The sequence below is a fragment of the Melanotaenia boesemani genome, chromosome 13 (genome assembly GCF_017639745.1).
Source record: "Melanotaenia boesemani isolate fMelBoe1 chromosome 13, fMelBoe1.pri, whole genome shotgun sequence".
NCBI classification, from domain to species: Eukaryota; Metazoa; Chordata; class Actinopteri; order Atheriniformes; family Melanotaeniidae; genus Melanotaenia; species Melanotaenia boesemani.
In genome coordinates, this window is record NC_055694.1 from 28,156,444 (window position 1) to 28,178,768 (window position 22,325).

At 40.6% G+C, this 22,325-nt stretch overlaps 2 protein-coding genes across 3 annotated transcripts; both read left to right on the forward strand.

The window, feature by feature from the left end:
- The first annotated feature begins 1,383 nt into the window (after positions 1–1,383).
- On the forward strand, positions 1,384–5,530 carry dpm1 (dolichyl-phosphate mannosyltransferase subunit 1, catalytic). The gene is made up of 9 exons (XM_042004814.1): positions 1,384–1,588; positions 1,851–1,950; positions 3,710–3,743; positions 3,823–3,899; positions 4,072–4,097; positions 4,216–4,311; positions 4,389–4,457; positions 4,566–4,680; positions 5,051–5,530. The coding sequence occupies exons 1-9, from the start codon at positions 1,458–1,460 to the stop codon at positions 5,153–5,155; spliced, it is 753 nt and encodes a 250-aa protein (XP_041860748.1). The 5' UTR covers positions 1,384–1,457; the 3' UTR covers positions 5,156–5,530.
- A 1,752-nt stretch (positions 5,531–7,282) lies between these two features.
- Positions 7,283–21,594, forward strand: adnpb (activity-dependent neuroprotector homeobox b). Of its 2 annotated transcripts, XM_042004798.1 has the most exons (5): positions 7,283–7,366; positions 7,501–7,700; positions 12,299–12,415; positions 17,173–17,265; positions 17,438–21,594. In XM_042004798.1, the coding sequence occupies exons 3-5, from the start codon at positions 12,308–12,310 to the stop codon at positions 20,441–20,443; spliced, it is 3,207 nt and encodes a 1,068-aa protein (XP_041860732.1). In that variant the 5' UTR covers positions 7,283–7,366; positions 7,501–7,700; positions 12,299–12,307; the 3' UTR covers positions 20,444–21,594. The 2 variants fall into 2 exon arrangements, with proteins under 2 accessions (XP_041860732.1, XP_041860731.1); XM_042004797.1 differs by having other exon boundaries at positions 7,288–7,700.
- The last annotated feature ends 731 nt before the right edge of the window (positions 21,595–22,325 follow it).

Consider the following 22,325-nt stretch of genomic DNA (forward strand, 5'->3'; position numbering starts at 1 on the left):
TAGCTCAATTAAATTGATTAAATGATTAATAAATTTGAACTGAGAGAAGTATGGATAAATAAACTGAAGGTAATTTGGAGAGTTGTTACGGAAGCGTGGAGCTGTCACGTAAATAAAAAAAAATCGGACCATATCACGTTATAACGTGAAACTTTATTGTAAAAACGTGAAACGTATCACGTTAAAACGTGATAAGTTTATTATAAGAACATAGCCTGTACTGTATGCAGATGTTGTTACGACCTATATTGGAGCAAAATACATTTTATGGAAAATATACTCATCAAGCAGAAACATTTCAGTTCTTTTTGACAATGATTAATTGTTCTACTCTGGTTTATTGTTGTACAGAAATGTGGGACAGTTATGAGAAACACGTAGGTCACCTGCCTGCGCAGAGTGAGACGGTGCGTGTGTGTGTGTCTGAATTGCCATAGCAGGCATCCCCAACTTGGGACCTCTTGAGCCAGTGTCCTGCAGGTTTTCAGTATGTCCATACTGCAGCACACCTGACTCAAATAATGGGGCGTTAAGAGGCTGGTGCAGACCTGGTTTTACAATAAACTTATCGCGTTATCTTCTCCATTTAAACGGCAAACTCCTCCTCCGCCGCTCGTGATCATTCTCCCTGGGTCATCGCCCGGCTGAGGGAACAGGAGCAGACCCACAAAGTCTAGAACAAATAAATAAATAAAGGGTAGAGGGTACACTGACATCACATCATAAGGCCTTTGTGAGATAAAGCAAAAGACAATCTTCAGTATGACTGAGTAGGAACCACGATGGAGATGAAATTGTTTCCAGTGGTGTTCATTTAGAACAAAACAAGTTCCAAGCCTGTAAACGGTTTTGTAAAGTTACCTTTAGTGGAATAATCAAATTCCGGTGTCTGATAAAGACTTTATTTATGTTTATATTCGCAACAAACTTATATCGCTAACAATAAAAAAAAACTCTAATACGCCAAAAAAAAAAAAAAAAAAATGGTTTAAGAGTTTGAGATGAAAATGATTGTTCCATAAATTACGTGTAATTTTAAAATAAAATATAATAATACTGTCATAGTCTTTTCACTAATTATTTTGCTAATCATTTGCCAATTTGTTACATTTTCAATAAATAAATCGTGAAAATTTCCCCCCGCCTCTGGGTCAGGGACAACGCGTCCTAGTAGACGGAAATTCACTGTCGGAAGTAGTTTCCATATGTTTAGAAGGAAGACGGGTTCACATAACTCTGAAATTCATACTGCACATACTTGATACATTTTAATAAACAACCCCTACATTTTTCATACCTCTAAGTCATAATTGGTTGGTTATAGCAGGGGGGACACGTCCAGGTCACAAAGCTGCAAGGGGAACAGGTTTCGACGGGAAACCGGTCTCGACACAACACCGGAAGTTGTGTGTCGCTCTTTTCGGCTTTGGGCAGTGTGAGAACTCTTTCACGTCGCCATGACCAGCCGAAAGACTCCACAACTAAACCGAAACGATGGGGACAAATACTCAGTTTTATTACCCACTTACAACGAAAGAGAAAACCTGCCTCTGATAGTATGGCTACTGGTGAAATATTTCGGGGAAAGGTGAGTTCCTGGAAGGCAGCAAATCTGCTCGACTAGCGCTAGCTAACGTTAAAGCGAGTCAGTGATGAGTTGTCACTTAGTTGGAGCTAACAAAAATTAGCAGCTTGACTATCTTCTTAACGATAGCTTACAGGAATGTTGTGGTAAGGTTAATTTAGTTGTCATAGCAATTTTTCTCCGTGTTTAATGTTCCTAACTCTTCTGAAAGTCAGACATGAGTAGCAGAACTTAACATAATGCTTCCCTTTTGTTTATATTGCAGTGGATACAACTACGAAATTATAGTCATCGATGACGGGAGCCCAGATGGGACATTGGAATTGGCAGAGCAGTTGCAAAAAATTTATGGGGAGGACAAAATAGTAAGTTAATCGGTACGAATGGGTGTGTTTCGTCGAAAAGCACCAAATAGACATATTATTGTTCGTCAGTTATACAAGCGATTAACTTTAAGCACTTTCAATAAGTCTCGAGTTATTTTTCTGTTTTTTAGATTGTTTACTGATCCAGACGTTATTGTAATGTTTAAAGTAGTTTTGAGCAATATTTGTCAGCTTTCTGGGGGTCTTTCAAAGTTTTCCTTTGGCGTTGTCTGCCTCTTTACTTATTCGCAGCCCAGTCTTCATTCCTCACCATTTTCAGAGGAACGTGTATTTTTGTTTAAGTCAGTTAATACTGAGCTACACATAACAGACAACATGACAATTAATAATTATTAAATTGTACCTAGGCGACTTTATTTGCTTCCCTGTTTCAAAGACACATCATTTGTTCTTATTTCTGTGGTTGCATTTACGAAAACAGAAAAAGATAACACAGTTTTACACACATAGAAAGTAGTTTGCATCATCAAGACCAGTAATTGATCTTTCTTTCCTTAAAACCAATTAGCTGAAAACTTGGCATATCTCAATGTTGTGTGTTGTATGTCCTTAAAAACATTAAAGAAACTGGACAAATGGAGAATAAAGGGGGAAAAAAACACTAAATAGAGCAGTTGAGCAGTATCTGAAAGTGATTTCCTTACAAAAGATAAGATCCAACAAAGACTTGACACAGGACTGGAGAAAATCATCTGGACTTTCAGTTGATCCATCTACTGTTCACTAAAGCCTTAAAGTCTCCATCAAGGGTGCCTGTCAAGAGGCCATTCTTAAGGAAAGGAAACTGGGAGAAAAGGCTAAAGTATGCCATATAACACAAAGACTGGACTGAAAATGACTGACAACTGGAGTGATGAATCCTCCCCAGAACTCAGACTTCAAATGATTGAAACAGTCATCATGACAAAGAACAAAACAAAAGGCAGATATGTCCAAAGAAGAGCTTTGAAAAGTCCTTCAAGAAGCCCGGAGAACTGTTCCTGAGGACTACTTCCAGGAATGACTAAAAAATGTGTCTAAGAGCTGGGATATACTCGCTGTTAGCAACGCGTCCTAGCGTTCGTTGACACGTAGGCCGCTCACGTTGACCTGAAGTAATGTGCCAACGTGTGTGAGTTGCAATATTGACATGAACGCTAGCTGCGCTCATGCGAACAAAAGCATGAACACAACAGGTCCGAGGTAAACACAATGGCGGATTGTTCTGAAGACTGTCTTTGGGACCTTGTCCCCAACTTCCGGCATCTGTATGATTTTTCTTGTTCGTTGCACAGTGATACACACACGCCTTAACAGCAGGCAACAAACTGGACGTGCTTTGGGGGTTGATGACCTTTTCACCATTTCAAAGTCCAGGTGCTGTGTACTCTCTCTAGCAGGACCTCCAGTATTGAGCGTTTTTGCTGCACCATGATTCAGTCGTTTGCAGCAGGTACATAAACAAACACTGACGTGTACGCCTGCGTTCACAGCAAACATATCCCAGCTCTAAGAAGATTCAGCCTGTCATAAAGAACAAATGTGCTTATATCAAATATTGACTTTCAATGTAGTTTTTTGTAGAAAATGTAGAAACTTATTTTGCCTAATAAGAGATGTTTACATTTACACATATTTCTACAAATTGCTGTTTTCCTGGCAATGCATCGAGAGATGAGAGACGATTCAAGGCTGTTGCAAAATACTGTTGGCAATAAAATTTATCCCATGCTTATGTTGTGAAATTTTTGCATTTCAGCTTCTACGACCAAGGGCGAAAAAATTAGGTCTAGGTAAGATGGAAACTAGGAAAATTAGTGTTTTAGCTTTATAAGTTTTACCAGTAAATGACTGTTCTGTTTTCATTCAAAGGTACTGCCTACATCCATGGCATGAAGCACGCGACTGGGAACTTCATCATTATTATGGATGCAGATCTTTCTCACCATGTGAGTAGCACTTGTTAAATTTCAGAACAACCTCAAGGTGATCAGTTAATCAAATTGAAGATGCCTTTTTTTTTTTGCACCCATGAACTTTTTAAATGTAACAGGGTCGTTAAGTAGATTTGTACAGCTTTATATTTGATTTCTCTCTTTTTTTATTTTTTTTCATTTTCAGCCCAAGTTTATCCCTGAATTTATTAAGTAAGTGTCCTTTGAATGTTTTTATTAATTTCCCTTTGGACTATTTTTCTGCTCATATGCACAGTGAAATAAGTATGGTTGATGTATGTTAAGTTTTGGTCATTTTTTTCTTCATCAGAAAACAGAAGGAAGGTAATTACGATCTTGTGTCTGGTACTCGATACCGTGGCAATGGAGGTGTATACGGTTGGGATCTGCGCAGGAAACTCATCAGGTAGCAGCTAGTTAAGAATGCTTTCTCTCTAGATTATATCCCTGATTTAATTTTCTTTTGTGTCTTTGTCTTCCCAGTCGGGGGGCAAACTTTTTGACTCAAGTGTTGTTGAGACCGGGAGCGTCAGACCTTACAGGTAGCTTCAGGTAAGTATTGGGGATTTAAATGCCACTGATTCATTTATTTTTTGTTATTATGTGTGTACGGGGCTGTGCTTTCTAATACCTTGCTGCATTGTTTTCCACTTATTTCAGACTGTACAAGAAAAATGTGTTGGAGAGTCTGGTGGAGCGGTGTGTGTCAAAAGGGTACGTCTTTCAGATGGAGATGATTGTCCGAGCCAGACAACTCAACTATACAATCGGAGAAGTACGACTTTTTTCTTTTTTTTTTCTAGATAAATTGTTTCTGTTCATGGCACACACCCTGCCATAACACTGAATTGGGCCTTTGTTTAACAGCTTTGTTGAAAATTCTGCTTTTTGACATCACTTATAGGTGTAAATGTCTTGGAAATCACTGTAAAATGTTAATGTGGTTGAAATCAATACCCCCAAGAGGGAATTGCATAGATTTTTCTGGACTAAAACCAAATTAGACCACTGATCTGTCACATAAAGACATTTTATTTCCTTTATGGGGAAAATAGGTGTTTTTCAGTGTTATTTAAGTCAATCCTACTTTTATCCTAAACCTGTAAATCCTCTGAAAAACCATTTTCTCTTTTTCCACACCACAGGTACCAATTACCTTTGTGGATCGACTTTATGGAGAGTCCAAACTGGGAGGGAATGAAATTTTATCATTTGCGAAAGGACTACTCACACTCTTCGCCACAACGTGAATAGCAATGTGCTCCATGTCATCCTGCAATCTCGTAGCTTTTCTCTCAGCGTTCATGTCACCGTCTTTGTTCAGAAGTTGTATCAGAATAGTAATGAGGAGAGAAAAAAGCTGCCCTTCCCTGTGGTCTCATAGCGTCATGACGGTAGATGGCAAGGCGAGACGTCTATCCCCATTATCAATAAAATGATGTAAAATAATTCTCTCAGAATCGTGAAGGATTATAGTGCTTTAAATTCCCATCATCCTCTTTAATGACTTGCAGGATAAGCACATCGATCATTCCCAACGCAGCTGGCTGGACTCTGCTTTAACAAAGATGTCAAATGGGTCTCCCTTGTTATTTGTGTCAAAATAAATTGTTTGTATTGCTTGCTGTGTTTTGTTCCTGTCCCTTTTTTTGTATTCAAGCCAACGCTTTGGAAGAATTTAACCCTTTTCATAAAAATCGTGTGCAAGGACAATGCCAATCCTGTTCTGGATGATTATGATCAAAACCACTAGTCCCAGTTCACGGGAGACTCACGCAGCAAAATAAGATGTTTATTACCCCTGCCAAGGTGGATGTTATGTTATCGGTGGGGTTGGTTTGCCTGTCTGTTATCAACATAACTCAAAAATTTACAGACTGATTATGAGTTAAAATTAAAGGAAATGTCAAAAACTAAATAAGGGATAAGTTACATAGTTTTGGGGGTGATTTGGATCAACACCTGGATGCAGGAATTTTTTAAAAGTTTCTTTACTATTGGACAATGGGGATAATTTTGCCATTAGAATAGAAATACTTTATTAATCCCTTTGGAGAGTCCTCAGGGAAATTACACCATTACAGCTTCTGACTCAACAGATAATGCCCAGCATCATTGTCATAAATAAATAAAAGTTAGAGCTGACCCAGGCTGCCGCCATTAGAGAAAATGTGGATTTCTTCAACAACTTAGACTATTATTGCCATTTGCTTTATCTTAGTGCTTAAGGGTATGTTTCCAGGGTCAATGATTTTAAGTAAGATATGGTATATATTCTCATGATGATGAAGATAGTGATCTTAGCTTGTAGTATAAGAGTTCTCAGGGGATTGATAACTGAGTGGGCTGTAGGGCTTTTTGGGGGATTTTCTCAGGTGAGTGACCCTATGGCTTGGCCGAGGTCTGCGCTCTCTGGGTGCTTTTAGTTAAGGATAAACTTGTATATGACTTAAGTTGTGATTTACTAACTAACTTTCTTGTTTTTCTCTTTAGGACACAAAGTGGGCTAAATAAGCTTTGGCTTCTCCCCACTCCTTTTCAGACATTTATGTGGTGTCTTAATTGTTTTCTATGTTTAAGATGTCTGAATAAAGTGTTTCTCATCATCATCAAATATTAAATATATTCTATTTATTAAACCTTGATAGTGTGTTGGCACAGGCCGTTTATTTATGCACATACTATGCTGCGTGATCTCAATTAACTTTAAAACTAAGATCTTAACAGTCCTCAGGTGACAAAGTATCACGACGAAGACATGATCAGCAGGGAAACGACGGTGCATAAATATCGGAGTTTCCCGTGGAGGAACACTAGTTGTAGGAAAACTTCTACCACCTCAAATCGTGGAAATGCAGATTCTCACTGGGACGCTGTTTTAGCTGAGACTGGTCCTCCACTGGTACACTATAGGAAAGTAGTCCCGGTCGCTTTGGTAGTACCGGGCAGTTAGCCGCACCACTCACTAGAGCGCCACCAAGCGTTGGCTCGACCGTTCAGCTGCGTGCTGAGGCACTGTGTACATCCGACTCTCTGCAGGGGAGGGGACGAACGCCAGATGTAGCCATACCGCACATGCGCATGAAATGCAAAAACTCACCACAGAAGGACGCCCGCTGTCGGATAGTCTTAGTAACTACTGCGCTGAGTTGTTTACCCCTCTGACTCAGACACAGAAATGAAAGCCAATTTCAGGTTTTAATGGACGAGAAAGGTAGACAAATGTTATACATACATTAGCTTAATTGGCCAAATTGATTGACAAACCAATCAGGAGTTTTAATGAGGCGGGCTTACGAGGGTCTCACAATGATATTATTTATGCTAATCAAGTAGATGTCACTTCCGCTCTTTTTATTTGCGCCATTTTGGATAGGGCAGTTTCCAGGCTGGATGTGTATTGTCTGTCAAGAGAATGGGCATAGCAATATCCGTTGCCAGGAAATTATAAGCAGAGTTAGGTAATTTATCTACAAGGGAATGTGCGCCGGTAGATGCTCTTAACAATAGCCCATGTGTCCACTCTCACCACTCCAGGGAATGGAGGGTTTATTTGTCTGATGAAGCTCGCTTTCTGTTCCCCTTTGCCGACCAGAGGGAAGAGGATAGCCCTTGTCGGCGAGGTACACACAGGTTTGGAGGGTAGATCGACGGCGGGGTGACTTGCTGTCCCTCTCAAGCCACCTGAGAGGATATTATCGAGATATCCGAGCAAGTGAGAAGTGTCCATAAATCGCCTCAGTCATCCTGGTGTGACATATTTCACTCAGACGGGAGAACTGGATGTGAAAGCAGGTAAACTTAGATGTCATAATGTTGGACATAGCCTTCACTGTTGGATAGTTGGCTGTTAACTGTGGCTACCTGCGCTGTTGTGATGGGTGGCGGTGAACGACAGCAAAGGTAACTTGGCTATGGATTAGGCTAATGTTTCTGAGTAAATGGTGACGAGCATAACTGAAATATACAGTAATTTGTTGATAAGAGTCTCAACGCAGATATTGTGTATGGGTAAGTATTGAGAAAGGTGGGGACGTTAGTTTTAAACAACCCTTGTTGGTGGTGCGAGTTGGCAAGCTTAGCATGCTAACTCAGCGCAGTATGCCCCCCTTATTCTTTGTCGGTGGCAGCTGATCTCTGCTAAAGCTATCGATCTGGATCCTACCAGATGTTGGTCAGCGATCAGATTCACGGAGGCTGGCTGCATATTTTAATGTCCACTGCTAAATTTGTTGAACATCTCAACCAGCAACACAGATATGGCCAGTTAATGTCTTCAGTATGAGAATGGCTCTCACTATTGAGAGTCTAGCTATGTGGATGAAAACATAGTTTTATATTGAGAAGATTTTGGAGAAGAGTTCAGCCAGGTGACATCTGGGTTAAGATGTACTCATAGCTGATGTTTGATCCAGGGGCAAGGAGATTGAGGTTTTGACAATGCTCTTCACTGTCAACCACACACAGTCTCTTACACAGACAGCAACTCAGCTGAAGTGCTAAGGGCTACAGACAGGTGTTGACCCTGGAGGGAGGTAAAACTAACTCCTTTGCATTTAAAGCATCTCAAACTTTTTCCTCTATCACTGTGTATATGGATGCCACCAGGAGCTTGTGTCCTAAGTAAACATTCACACACGGAGGAAGTGTAAACTGAGCAGTCAGTCAGAACATTGCTCATCATGTCCTGCTGGAAAATTGAGTGAGTATGAGGAAATCTGTAGCTGGAGGATTGAAGGCCTCTTGGTTTTTGAAGAAGGGGAAACCAGTTTTCTGCCAGCAACTCTCAGCAGAGCAGCCTCCTCTTGTATTTCCTCCCTTTTCTCTTCCTTCTCTCCCTCCCTTCCCTCCTACTCAGCCTCTCCTTGGCTTTTTTTCCTTTCTCTACTCCCCTCCCCTCTTATCCATCGCCCCCTCTTTCTCTCACCCTCTTCCATTTTATCTCTCTCCCCCTGCCTTACCTCACCCACCCTCCCTTCCCTCTCCTCTGAGCCAGTCTGTCCAACCTCCCTGCCTCCCCATCCCATCCCGTCCCTTCCCCCCTCCACTTCTGTCGCTCAATCGGTTCTCTCCCCTCTTGCTCCTTCCACACTCCCCCTCCTTTTCCTCCCAGCTCTCTCACCCTCACCCTCTCCACCTCATCCTCTCACCCTCCCACCCTCCCCTGATCTCTCTCACTCCTTCTGTCCCTCCTTTTCCTCCCTTCCAACATCACTCCCTTCTCTCCTCTCCTCTCCTCCCTCCCCCTCCACTGCAGACATATTGTAGGGGCTGCTGCTTACTCAATAGGAGGCGCCATTCTGTGATGGTATTGCAAGGCAGGGAGAAAAAGGGGCAGGCAGAATATAGGGAGGCTTACATAATGGAAGTCCTCTCTAGCGCCATCTACAAGTGAGGGAGGAAAGCAGAAAAAAGAGGCACAGAGAGGAAGTGGGCAACAGTCTGTGTCTTTCTCTCTCTCCCAACATACAGATGTACAGGAGGTCGGCAGGACAGCAAAGCAGCTGGCGTCCACATCCCTCTTCTCTGTTTCTAGAAAGCAAAACAAGCTGAGGTGTTCACAGTTGTTTGGTATAATGCTGTTGCCGTTAAATCATTGTGCATAAGTGACCTTTGACCTTCCTAAGTGGAGCTTTAAATATAGGTGCATTGGACCTGCTGCTTTGGCAAGGAAATTAAATATTTACTTCATTTGACAAACATCAGCTTTATCTAAAAAAAACACAGTAAATGGATATGAGCAGTAGCATGACAGGTGTACCGTTTGAACGGTGCGTTAGCTGCAGGCCTGTTCCAGCATAACTGCAGAGAGAGGTTTACTTCGATGACATAATATTTCAGTTAGCTGCCTTAAAAAAATCTGGTTATTTGATAATTTTTTATCTAACCTTTAGTAGGTGAGGATTTACTGTTAAAATCAAGCTGTGTTAAGATCTTTTGTAAACAAATATTTTCACGTTTAGCTTTGCTGTCCAAAAACCATTGCTGCTCATTATTGCATGTTTATAGCACCTGCCAGTGAGATGGTGGCAATTATCGCCAAGAAACCATTGTTTTTAACAAATAAACATTGGAAATTTTCTGGAGAATGCTAGTTTAGTCTGGACCTTCTTCATGGTTGCTGTTAATATGTGCACCTCACAGCCAAAAAATCTGTACTGAAGAGACACTCACAGCTGTGAATTCTTTGAGTTTACTGGGGTGAAAATGACAAATGAGCCAGTTACTTTTTCAAATTTGTTTTATTAGTAATGTAGTATTTTTGCATATTTCCACTATAGTGACAAGTTGAAAGGAACATGCAGGTCACCTGAAAAGTGCATGAAACAGCAACTCTTACCTGCATTTTCACTTTCTTGTGGTAAATGTTCTGAAAGACTCAGACTATGACATTCACACATGCTGTCATTCTGTAATCTTCAGCAAATGATCCCAGGGAGCTTACTAAAAAAAACCTAAGCAAATAATCTAGAGTGAAATTTGTGGACATTTGTGGAGCATCACATGAAGATTTCATGGAGCAATGCACGAGTGTGTAAATGCCATATATGCTTTTTATTTTGTTTGTTTTTTTTTCCATGCATATGTGTAAAAGAGAAACAAACGGCTCAGCTGAAATAATAATAGATAAAAAAACAAAAAAGATCCATAACTCTACAACTACTTTAGCCTGTTAACAGTAGTCAGGTGCAGGAACACAGTTGGCATGTGGCTAGAAGTCAGGTGTCTGTAAAGGCATGCATGCTGAAACTCAACTAATTTACAATCACTAATTGATCTAATACTTTTCTGATATAACACACATGTCTGCACTGGAGATACTGGGGAGATCATGCAGACAGTTTACACCTGGTGTACATTTTTGTCTGCATTTCAAGGGGCAGCTTGTGATTACATCTCAGTTTCCCACTTTATATTAAAAAAAACTTAAAGCCAAAGCTTCAGCTGTGGTGGGCAGCAAATAGGGCTGGGCAATATATTGAGATTTTCAAATATATCGAGACTTTATCAGACGCAGTATAGAAGGAGGGAATATCGTTCATATCGAGATAGCTTGTTTTGAGTTAAAAGCATCTTTTGCATTTTGCACAGTAGTATTTTTATTATGGTCATTGAAAAGTATTTTTAATTTATTTTGTTTTAGGAGCATTTAATTTAATATAAAGGTACTTTAATTTCAGTCAGCTGTTTTAATGCACATGTGCTGCTGATCCTTAATAAAAGTATATTTAGCACTAAAGGCTGTAAATTAGAATTGTCTCTTTGGTTACTTGACAATAAATAAATAAATATACTGAGATATATATCGTGTATCGTGATTCAGGTAAAAAATATCAAGATATAAGATTTAGTTCATATCGCCCAGCCCTAGCAGCAAACAGGACATGAGTATAAAGTCTTGTAATAGTTGAGCTTAGTAGATGCTCACCTATGCTAAGCAAAGACCGGTATAATTAATGTTTTAAATTCAGGGGATTTTATGCTGAATCAGAGTTTGTAAAACAGTAACTGCTCTGCTGAAGTAACTTTGCTGGAGTGAGTTGGTGATCCTTTAATGTTGTCCGGGACACATTAATTTACGTCGTTCTGACCTTTTAAAGAAGCTCAATCAGGCACCCCTAATGATGGCCAATATGACATCCATCTTGCGTCCTACCTGTTCTCTGAGCACTCTCCATGCAGTAAAAGTCAGTCCAATGTTAACTCTTGTCTTATTTCTTACTCTGTCCATTTTTGTCTTCCTTTAATAATGTCCTCTTGTGTTTCTTTGAATCAGCCACGGTGCTCATTCATAATGGCCGGTGTATTGATATCAAGTTGCTGGTGTGTGACATGGTGCCATAAACCAGGGACCTTCTGCTGAGGGAACACTGTTAACTTCTTTTATCTGCACCAAATAGCTGATTTTGGGTGTAAATGGTTATGCATAAAATATAACTTTTAATGGTAATGACTGAATTATTTTTAGCCACTTTTGTTGCATGGCTCCTGGTTTAATCTTACTTTTTGACACTCAATAAATAACACAGCTACTCCAACAACTATGAAATGTTTTTCTGTGGAAGAATGCCTGTTTTGTCATTTCTTAATGGTATTTCCTGAGTAAAGGGGACATGAAATCTGGGCAATTTATAGCAAAATAACCACTTGTCAATATGATGTCTTAATTCATTAAAACAAACATCCGTGCATGCTGAAAGATCATTAATGGTTAGTTAAATGTTAAGTCTGAAGAGCCTTTTTAACAGAAGTTTGCCTTTAGCTATTGTAGGTTTAGTAAACAAGTGGAACGTTTTAGACAAACGGTTCAAACCATTTCCAGACTAGTTTTAAGCTGCAGGATTCAGCCTCACACCTGCTGATAGGATGCTCTGTTTGTCTTCTCTTTTCAGGTCGACAGAATGTTCCAGCTCCCTGTCAATAACCTCAGCAGTTTACGGAAAGCCAGGAAGAATGTCAAGAAGGTCCTGGGAGACATTGGCCTGGAGTTCTGCAGAGATCACCTAGAGGTGAGCACGCTCAGAGTTTGATGTTTTCATATTTGTGAAGGCATGCTATACTTTATCTTTGACTTCATGGATTCACCTCGAGTTTCTTTTAGATTAACGGTTTTACATTTCGAGGTCTCGTTCTTTTTTTAGATGTATAGTGGTAGTGAACATTCAAGGGAACTGAGATTTCTATGCATAAAGCAATGATTCAGCAATAATGTCCCTAATACTGCAGCATGAATGTAAATAAAACATTCATATTTAAATATTTAAACTAGCTTCACATACTGTAGCACATAATGTATTGTGGTTACCCACATTGACTGCATGCTCTCATTCTCATTATCTCACCCCTAATGTAATGGGAAGATGCTCTCTGGATTTAAAAAAAAGAGACTTTACATAAGTCAGCATCCAGTTTTCCAGATTTCATTAAACCCCAGGCATAAGCAGGGAAATTTTGTCACATGAAATGTTTAGCAGATTTACAAAAAAAAAGTTTTTTCATTTAAATGAGCATGAGAACTACAAAGAAGTGTTTTTAAATCCACAGTAAGGTTATATGCGAACACTAGAATTGGCTCTAACATTGGATGATCTCTAAAGACAGTAGAAAGCTGTGCAGTAAAACCAAAGAAGAGAAAACTCAGCCTACTCACTGTCTCACAGAGAAAGCAGAGACACATTTTAGAATCTAGCATGTCATCAAATCTGTTGTACACATCCAGTTAAACTTTTTTGTTTCCTTTGGTAAACGCAGCTTTGGTGTGCATTCATCATTCAAAACCAGAGTTTTCCTTTATTCGTTCTGTCATTCATACACTGATGCAAGTTGCCGACTGATGTGGGACGAGAATATGCAAACGCTGTGAGGTGTCGACAACGACCCACATCCATCCATCAACAAATAACAATTAGTCTGTTTTGACTCTTCAGTTTCATATGTATAACTTAGATACAGGCTTAATAAACAGTGTAAATCCCATCAACCTTGTTAAATTCATAAACTCTGTACCTGTAAAGGTCCATTTATGCTCCCTTACGTGTGTAAATAGTCTTTTTAAAATGTTGTCATACATCGCCGTTCTCATACTTCCTTGTGTCTTTTGCATTGCCATGGTTGTCATTTCCTCCACTAATGGGCTGTGCTAGGAATTCATTCGTAAGCTGACGTCAGTTTCAGACGGCGTTTGGCGGCGGCAGTGCGGCCATATGAAGTTTTTTCTAACCGCCCAACACGCCCTAAACATTTGCATATCCTCCCTTCAAAAGCTTGCACAATTTCTACAGTTGTTGTCCTCGTCTTCATTCTTCCTTTGCTTTTTTGTTCCCTTCCTGATCCTCCTCTTCTTCTCTGGTTTGTTTCTTTCGCTGGTTGCATGTCAGCTATTCTGCTCAGCACTTTTCCGCAATTTCCGGCGGTATTGCTCCTTCTTCTGCATTCAAGTGACGGATAGCTAAGCTCCCTGAAGACAGACCAAATTATACACGCAACCAACGGAGGAGACGGATGAAACTATCCGTCCGTCTGCGTATCCATCTTCTGCGTCAAGCATCAATCGGCCTTAACTGGGAACCAGTTACAGCATTACAGTGGAAGTATGACATATTGACAAAATAGCTTTAAATATCATGCTGATGTAAAGTCACATGGCATTTCTAAACTTCATCGCAGACCAGTCTTCCATAAATGACCGAAAGGCAATGATTAAAAAAGAATAAAAAACAAACAAAAAAAAAAAACGCTCAGCACAGAAAACAGTTAAACTTTTAAATATCCTGATGAAGACTGTTTCATCTAGTGGAGTCATTCTAAATATTCTTACAGTTCAGATCTTAGATAATGTGTTGACATTAATAAAATTTACAAAGAATATTGCATCAGTTTTAAGCCATAATACAACTCAGAAGTTACTGCAGTGACTGTAGATTCAGCTGCATGTTCCCGTGATGGACATGACGTTCTCGGCACAACACCGGAGTATGGGAATAATAGTATGGGAAACACTGACCGCTATTTGTACCATTGGCTTCACGTTTTGTTTAATGGCCATCCTATGGGCTCAATATTATGTCATAAAGATTTTGCAGTTGTAAATTAATGTTTGCAAATAATTTCAGTTTGCATCTGTAAATCAAGCTTGTCACCCTGTAAAAACAATCTGCCTGAAAAATTCAAGTTTGCAAATGTGCAGAAAAGGATCTGCATGGTTGTAAAAAAGATTTGTATTTGTTGTTGTTGTATTTGTGGAAAAAAAGTAGTTTTGTGAAAACCCTGTTCAGATGCAAAGCACAAACTGTGTGCGAGACTCTGAAGTTACGAATTTTGTCCTTATCTTTACACTTCTATCTGATTGGATGGTGACAAATCAAACTATTCAATCGGAGAGCAGACGGCTTCCCGCCCTCCTGCACTGCTGCAGACTCTTAAAGGGGAGTAGATTTTCAACATGAACAAAGGTGCGAGTACATCTGTTGCTAATGCAACAGCAACTACCAGAATCCAAGCACCTTTGAAATAGCTACAGCTCTGCATGGAGGCCAGCTGGAGGAAAGCGACCGGGTGGTGGAGAAAGTGGTGGTTTTCAGAGATAAAGATTGTCCGAAGCACCTGCTGCTGGAGTCTCGGACTGAATAATATTGGTTTATGTTAGTGCGTTGTCTGTCACTAATAGCAATCTTTTTCTTTCTTTTTTTTTCTTTTTTTCTTTTTTTCAGTACAAATCTTTTTTACAACCATGCAAATCCTTTTTTGCACATTTGCAAACTTGATTTTTTTTTGTTTTAACAGGGTGACAAGCTTGATTTACAAATGCAAACTCTGAAATTATTTGCAAACATTAATTTACAACTGCAAAATCTTTATGACATAATATTGAGCCCATTCTATCCCTCACATTTCCAGCTGTGAGGGCATTTACCTTGCAGAAAGTCTTCCACTGTGAAGCGCTTCAGTGAACAGCAGCTGCAGAACGAAACCTGACTGAATTGTCTATACATCCACCTGAACATCTCTGGTGTGCATGTACAGAAGCCATCCATCCATTAATTTTCTGTACTGCTTGCTGCTCGACTTTGCATCGATCTTTCAAAGCGGAACTGTCCTTGCAGATGCCTCTGTGCCTCGCTTTGCCGTGCGACAAGTCACGTGACTTTCCAAATGCTTCATGACGTCACACCCTTGTGTCACCTATTGCTGACCATTCACCAGTTCTGAATTCAGGGCGGGGTTATCAATAACTTAGTGCTTATAAACGGGCACAGTCCATCGAAACCTTGTGGGTTTATGAGAGGAGGACTTTCTGCATGCATATTGATATTGATTCATTGATTAACAAACATGGAAAGTGAGATTTAGGTAAGATTAGTGTTTCATTACATCTGCTGACATACATTAATACCCTTATGTTGGCACGTAGACATGCACATTGATTTACATACATCTTACATACACTCTTAAATACACACACACACACACATATAAAGGTTAGGTTAACATATTTGTGTGTAGTGAATGTGTGAATATTAGTGTGTGATAGTCTGTGTTGTGAGCGAGAGAGTGAGGGAAACTTGCAAAAGCAAACACAATCCGTTATATACAGCATTTGATGTTGGCTTAATCACACTATAACACAATTATATTAAGATATTTTAAAGAAAAAACACTCGGATTTCAGGATGCACAGAGAACCATTATTGTTACACATAACTGTGCTTTACTGTTTCTTGACACATTTATTTTCCATGCAGATGCCACGTTAGAAGTTAGCCAGCGATGTCACCATATGTTAATGTGTTAAATGCTTTATATTTAACTTTATAACACTGAACTGTTTCAAGACAATTGCTTCATATTGATTCAGTGGTTTAGAAAGCTTGACTTACTCCATCTCTAGGTTACATCCTGGACTGGTTGCCAGTCCATCCAAGGCTAGCCCAGAGAGTTAACCTAACATGTATGTCTGTTAAATAGTGGAAGGAACTCAGAGGACCCGGAGAGAACCCGCACATACACAGGGAGAACATGCAAACTCCATAGAAAGGCCACTTTTTTTGGAGTGTACAACCCAACGACCTTCTTGCTATGACGCTGCGGTGCTAACCACCACACCACCGTGCAGCCCTGTATAGAAACAAATTAGGTTTTTATATATGTAAACAGTATAAAGTTGGATTTATGCTAGTGTGGCGTTTGCATGTGGTAAAGCCGACATAGCTGACTCTGGTGAAATGTTCTCTTGCACTTGAGCATAGGGTTATGGTGTCATGCTGCTGTTTCTTTTTCTAATCTGAAGGTGACAGTAGGGTGGGTATTGACTGGTAAACTCCACAGGGCAGCGTTCTTTTGATGGTTCATTTCAGTTCTAGCAGGCATTTCCTGTTTTAAAACAACTGACATGGTAAAGTGTCTTCAAGAGTTCGTGGAAGCAAATGAATAATTATAAATGTATATTTAAAAAATGGCAGTTACTGCATAAATTCAGCGAGAAGATACAGAAACACATAATCACAAATTGATCAATCACATGGAGCACTTCTGCGTAACCATGCAGCAGGCATGCATGTCAGGTCAAGCCTCTGCGGATCTACAAAGAATCTACAGCCGTGACGCCTTACCTGACAGATGCAGCGCAAGTATAAATCCAGCTATGGGGGAGGAGCCATGAGTTTTACCTGAAACCCACTTGGGGTAGTGGTACACTATGTCTGTGGATGTGTGCAACTATATTCCTTACACCCAACCATGTATTCATTTTGCATTCTTTGTTTATTAGGACTATCAAGACTTTACTCCTCCAGAAGTGTACATAAAGCACACAAGCTGGGAAGATGTCTGCATGTGGGAACCATCGCACACTAAAGTCCAGGTGTGTGACACATATAGATGTACACTCCTAAATATCCCCCCTATTTTACATGTTAAAGGACATGCATTTATTTTTGTATCTTTGTGAGTTACGCTTACATTGTGGTAACATAACTGTGTATAGATAGAGATGGAATAATTTCTTATCAAACCTTTTCCTCCTCCGTCTCCAGGACTACAGGTCAAAGCCTTTCTGCTGTTCTGGCTGTCTCTTTTCATCCAAGTACTTCTCAGCATACAAGAGCCACTTTCGCAATGTTCACAGTGAAGACTTCGAGAACAACATTCTGCTCAACTGCCCTTACTGTACTTTCAATGGCAACAAAAAGACTCTGGAAACGCATATTAAACTTTTCCACATGCCTAACAACACTGCGCGGCAGGGCCACGGTAGTATGGCAGGGGGTGCTGGTGGCCTCATGATGAAGGATGGCCTGCTAAAGAGGATTGGGGACAGCGTGGAGCAGGCAGTGTATTACTGCAAGAAGTGCACCTACAGGGACCCTTTGTACAATGTGGTGCGAAAGCACATTTACCGGGAACACTTTCAGCAAGTGGCCCATCCCTACATTGCAAAACCTGGTGAGAAGACAAATGCTCATAATGGTGGCACAGCAGGAAAGACGGAAAGTAACAACATAAATAGTGTTAACAGCAACCAGATTCACTGCAAGAAGTGTCTGTTTGTTCCCCGGACCTACGAGGCACTTGTCCAGCATGTCATAGAGGACCACGAGAGGATTGGCTACCAGGTTACTGCAATGATTGGGCACACCAGTGTGATAGTCCCCCGACCCAAACCCATCATCATGTTCCCTCCCAAAACTCAAGGAGACAAGACGATCATTGGGATGGGCCCTAAAGGGGCGGTAATGGCCACTACAAGGTCTCCTGCCTCCCAGCAGCTTAGTCGAGCTGTCATTGCATCAAAGACCAGCTTCAACTCTCACAATCTTCTGTCTGGAATCAAACATGACTCAATGGGATTAAAGGCAGGGACCACTCAGCCGTTCTCTGTGGGTAACCAGCAGGTTAGACTTAATCTCCCAGGGAATGCCCAGGTTTCTGTGCCTCAGCAGTCGCATGCAGCAAAGCAGCTTGTTTCTGGCAGTAACCTGCGGAGCCCACTTATGGCTGGTGCTTCTTCTTCACTCAAATCCAACCCTCTGGGTTCACGTGTTCAGGCAGCGGCTACCACTGTAGCCTCTGTTACGGCAAAGAAAGGGAGTTCCTCTGTCCTTGGCACATCCTACACCCAAAAATGGAAAATCTGTACGATTTGCAATGAACTCTTCCCAGAGAACGTTTATAGTTCTCATTTTGAGAAGGAGCACAAAGCAGAAAAGGTGCCTGCTGTGGCAAACTACATCATGAAGATCCACAATTTCACCAGTAAGTGTCTCTACTGCAACCGTTATCTCCCCAGTGACACCCTGTTAAACCACATGTTGATCCATGGTCTCTCCTGTCCACACTGCCGCGCAACATTCAACGACGTCGAGAAGATGGTGGCTCACATGCGGTTGTCACACCCAGAGGAGAGGGTGGGTCCCCGCACAGACTCTCCTTTGACTTTTGACCTCACTCTGCAGCAGGGAAACCCAAAAAATGTTCAGCTCATTGTCACTACATACAACATGAGAGACGCTCCTGAGGAGTCTGTGGCCTTTCACGCTCAAAATAATGCCACTACTTTGTCATCAACACTGTCTGCGTCTTTAATATCAGGCAAGAGGTTATTGCCTCAGCACCCACCCAAAACACCTTCAGGGCCCCCAGACGTTGCACCTGTCAAGAGTGCCCCACAGGCATCCGTGCCCTATAAGAGGGACGTGGGCAAAACACTGTGTCCTCTTTGTTTCTCCATCCTCAAAGGCCCAATCTCAGACTCCCTGGCCCACCATCTCAGAGAGAGGCACCAGGTGATCCAGACAGTCCACCCGGTAGAAAAGAAACTCACTTACAAATGTATTCACTGCTTGGGGGTTTATACAAGCAACATGACTGCCTCTACTATCACTCTACACCTGGTGCACTGTCGAGGTGTAGGGAAGCCTCAAAATGGGCAGGACAGCCGGGCAGCTCATTCTTCTCGGGTCAGTCAGTCTCAGAGTAGCGTTCTGAAACGGGCCAGCTTTGATAGCACTGACACTAGCGCTCCAAAACGAAGGAGGCCAGGACCCCCTGGGGAAAGGGCCCATCCTCGGGATCTCAGCGGTCCCTTTACATTTGTAGAAAACCCTGATGAACCTGTAGTTCTAGCGCTCGACCCCAAAGGACAGGAGAACCAGTCTTACGAGTCCAGGAAAGCTTTTCTGACGCAGTATTTCAATCGAGCGCCATATCCAACACAACAGGAGGTGGAGAAGCTAGCGTCCAGTCTTTGGCTGTGGAAGTCTGACATCTCCAGCCACTTTGTTGCTAATAGGAGAAAATGTGTACAGGAATGTGAGAACCAGCATGCCAAAGTGTTGCTGGGGTTCAGCATGCACGAGCTTGGCAAACTGAGTCATGAGCTGTTTGTCGAGGATGGTGTGTTTGAGGGTAGACATGGCAAAAGGCGGACATCGAAGACACATATGGGAGTGTCAGAGCAGGCTCTCCAGAGACACAAGGAGCTTGTAGCTGCTAATGGGGGGGTGACTCGAAAGCTAACCAGTAACTTGGAAGGTTCAAAAATGACTTTGTCTGTTCCCAACCCCAGTAAAGCCAACACAGACCAAACCAAGACACTCAGAAGCACCTTACCACAGAAAATGCCTCTAGACCTTTCTGAGCCAATTTCCATTGACTCTGACAGTGAGGAGGAAGAGCAGCAGGAGGATAACAAGAAACCAGTGGGCGAGGTAGATCTCCATGGCAACCAGCAGCTTACTGGGTCTAAGCCAAAAGCAACCACCAAGATAGTTTCAGATCTAGATGACATGTCTGATGATGATGATGATGATGACGATGACGACGACGATGATGATGACGACGACGACGAAGATAATGATGATGATGATGATGACGACGAGGAGTTAGGAGCACATGTAGAGAATGGCTTCGGAACATCAGAAGGCTCAGGAAGACAGGCCCCTAAGGGAAGAGATGCTCTTCCCATCATAATTCCCAAGTTTGTACCATCATCCGCAAGAAGTGGGAGAGATGGAGCCCAGCTGGGCAAACAGCAAGTCTGACTGATTTAAAACTTTAAAAAAAGATTCAGTTTGGGAGGTATTTCAGATTTCATCCACACCAACAAATCTGCCTCTTCCGAATTAAAGGACACTGCAGCTGTACTGGGCGACTAAGGCAGTGAAGAGGAGACGACTCAAAACAAGCCATTGAGCGATATCTAAAGGCAGAACTAGCCTGTATTGATTCAAAGATCTGTGAACAGTTAAGATTGTTTCTTCCTACGTGAGAAGGAAGGAAGGGAAGGTGATAAGACTGAAGTTAAAAAAAAAAGTTTTGCCTTCTTTATTACATTGACTTAAGGAGTTATTAACATTGATTTTAGCCACTGAGCTTGACAGTGTGGCTGAAATGTTTGACTTGTTTTAAGGTAAAAGCTTTTAAGATGACCAGAAAATCCATCGTTTTTCATGTAGTTATACTGAGGTAGCTAGTGTAAATTTGTACAGCCTTTTAGACATGATTGGACACATGTTGCTGTACATGTACAGTTAAATATTTGCTATTACCTGTGTGTAAGGTAGCCTCATATGTTCTCCATTGGTATGTTTAACTATAGATGTCGCTTTGGTGGCTGGTATTTTCTTGTATCTTTTTTGTTTTTTTTCTTTCTTTTATAGAAAGTAGCTTATTTGCAAACAGTTCCCTATATATAAATTGAATAATTTTTGTTGTTTTTTACAGTTTTTTTTTTTTATATTATTATTATTATTATTATTATTTCTGTTTTGCAAGGAATGGCAGCACCGATCTACTCTTACTCACTGACAGACCAAATCAGCATTTTATAAACTTTTTTTTTTTTTTTTTTTTTTTTTTTTTAAGCTGTCACTCATTAGCTTTGACTGTATTGTATTTGGGTTGTTTTCTGTTTTAATATAATGTTTCTTTGGCCCACAAGACTGGACAGTAACCACCAAACTGGCGTCTGCAAAAGTGAAAGTATATATATTTTTTTTATTTTTTTTTTTATTATTTGTTTCCAAAAGAGATGTTTGTGTTCAAAATGTGTTCTCTAAATTGTGTGAATTTATTTTACATTTTAGTTTTTCACCCAAAGCATTATTGAACAATGTAGTGTTCATTGTGATTCTCACCGAACCAGAGGCTATGGCAGTTATTCGGTTCAAATAAAAATAAAGAAAAAAAAGGATTGTGCACAGAAATGATTCATGGTATTAGTTGATGACCACTAACGGTTATAAAAGCTTTCTTTTTTAAAAGATATGACTGTTTTAACACATTCATTCTGTGTAGTTTCTCCTTAAATTTGATATTAATTTCTATAAATCATAAAAATTGCTATATTTACTTAATGAAAAGTTAGTGAACATGGCAAAAGTTATGCCCTGGGTTTGGCTTAAAGGCAGCTTTGGATAACCTCTCGGTACAGACTTACAGGTGTGTGGGTAATAAAACTCTGGCAACAATTATGGAATCACCAACTTCTGAGGATGTTTATTCTGTTGTTTTGAAGTTCAGTTGCTAAATATAAATTAAACTAATTTGTTTTCACCCAGATCAAGTACAAGAGAAAAAAAATGGAAGGAATGACTTAAATCACATGAAAAAAGAAACTGAATCCCAAATGATTTCAGCTTCTCTGGTTTTTGTGACTGTTTTGATTCACGTGCACTTCACTAATTAATATTAATCATTTAGACTGCAGCAGTCGACAGATCAGCTTTGTAGATGGGGTGCAGCCTTCTCACAGACCTTTTCTTTCTCTTAGTTTCTACCGTAAATTTTAGCAATGAGATCCGAGGACTGAGACCCAGTCTGAGTGTTTTCTGAAGAAAAGTTTAAAGACTGTTCTGTGGACAAAATATATTATCGCCCTGAAAAATGGCCTCAGCATCACCAAACCACTTTTTGGTTGATGGA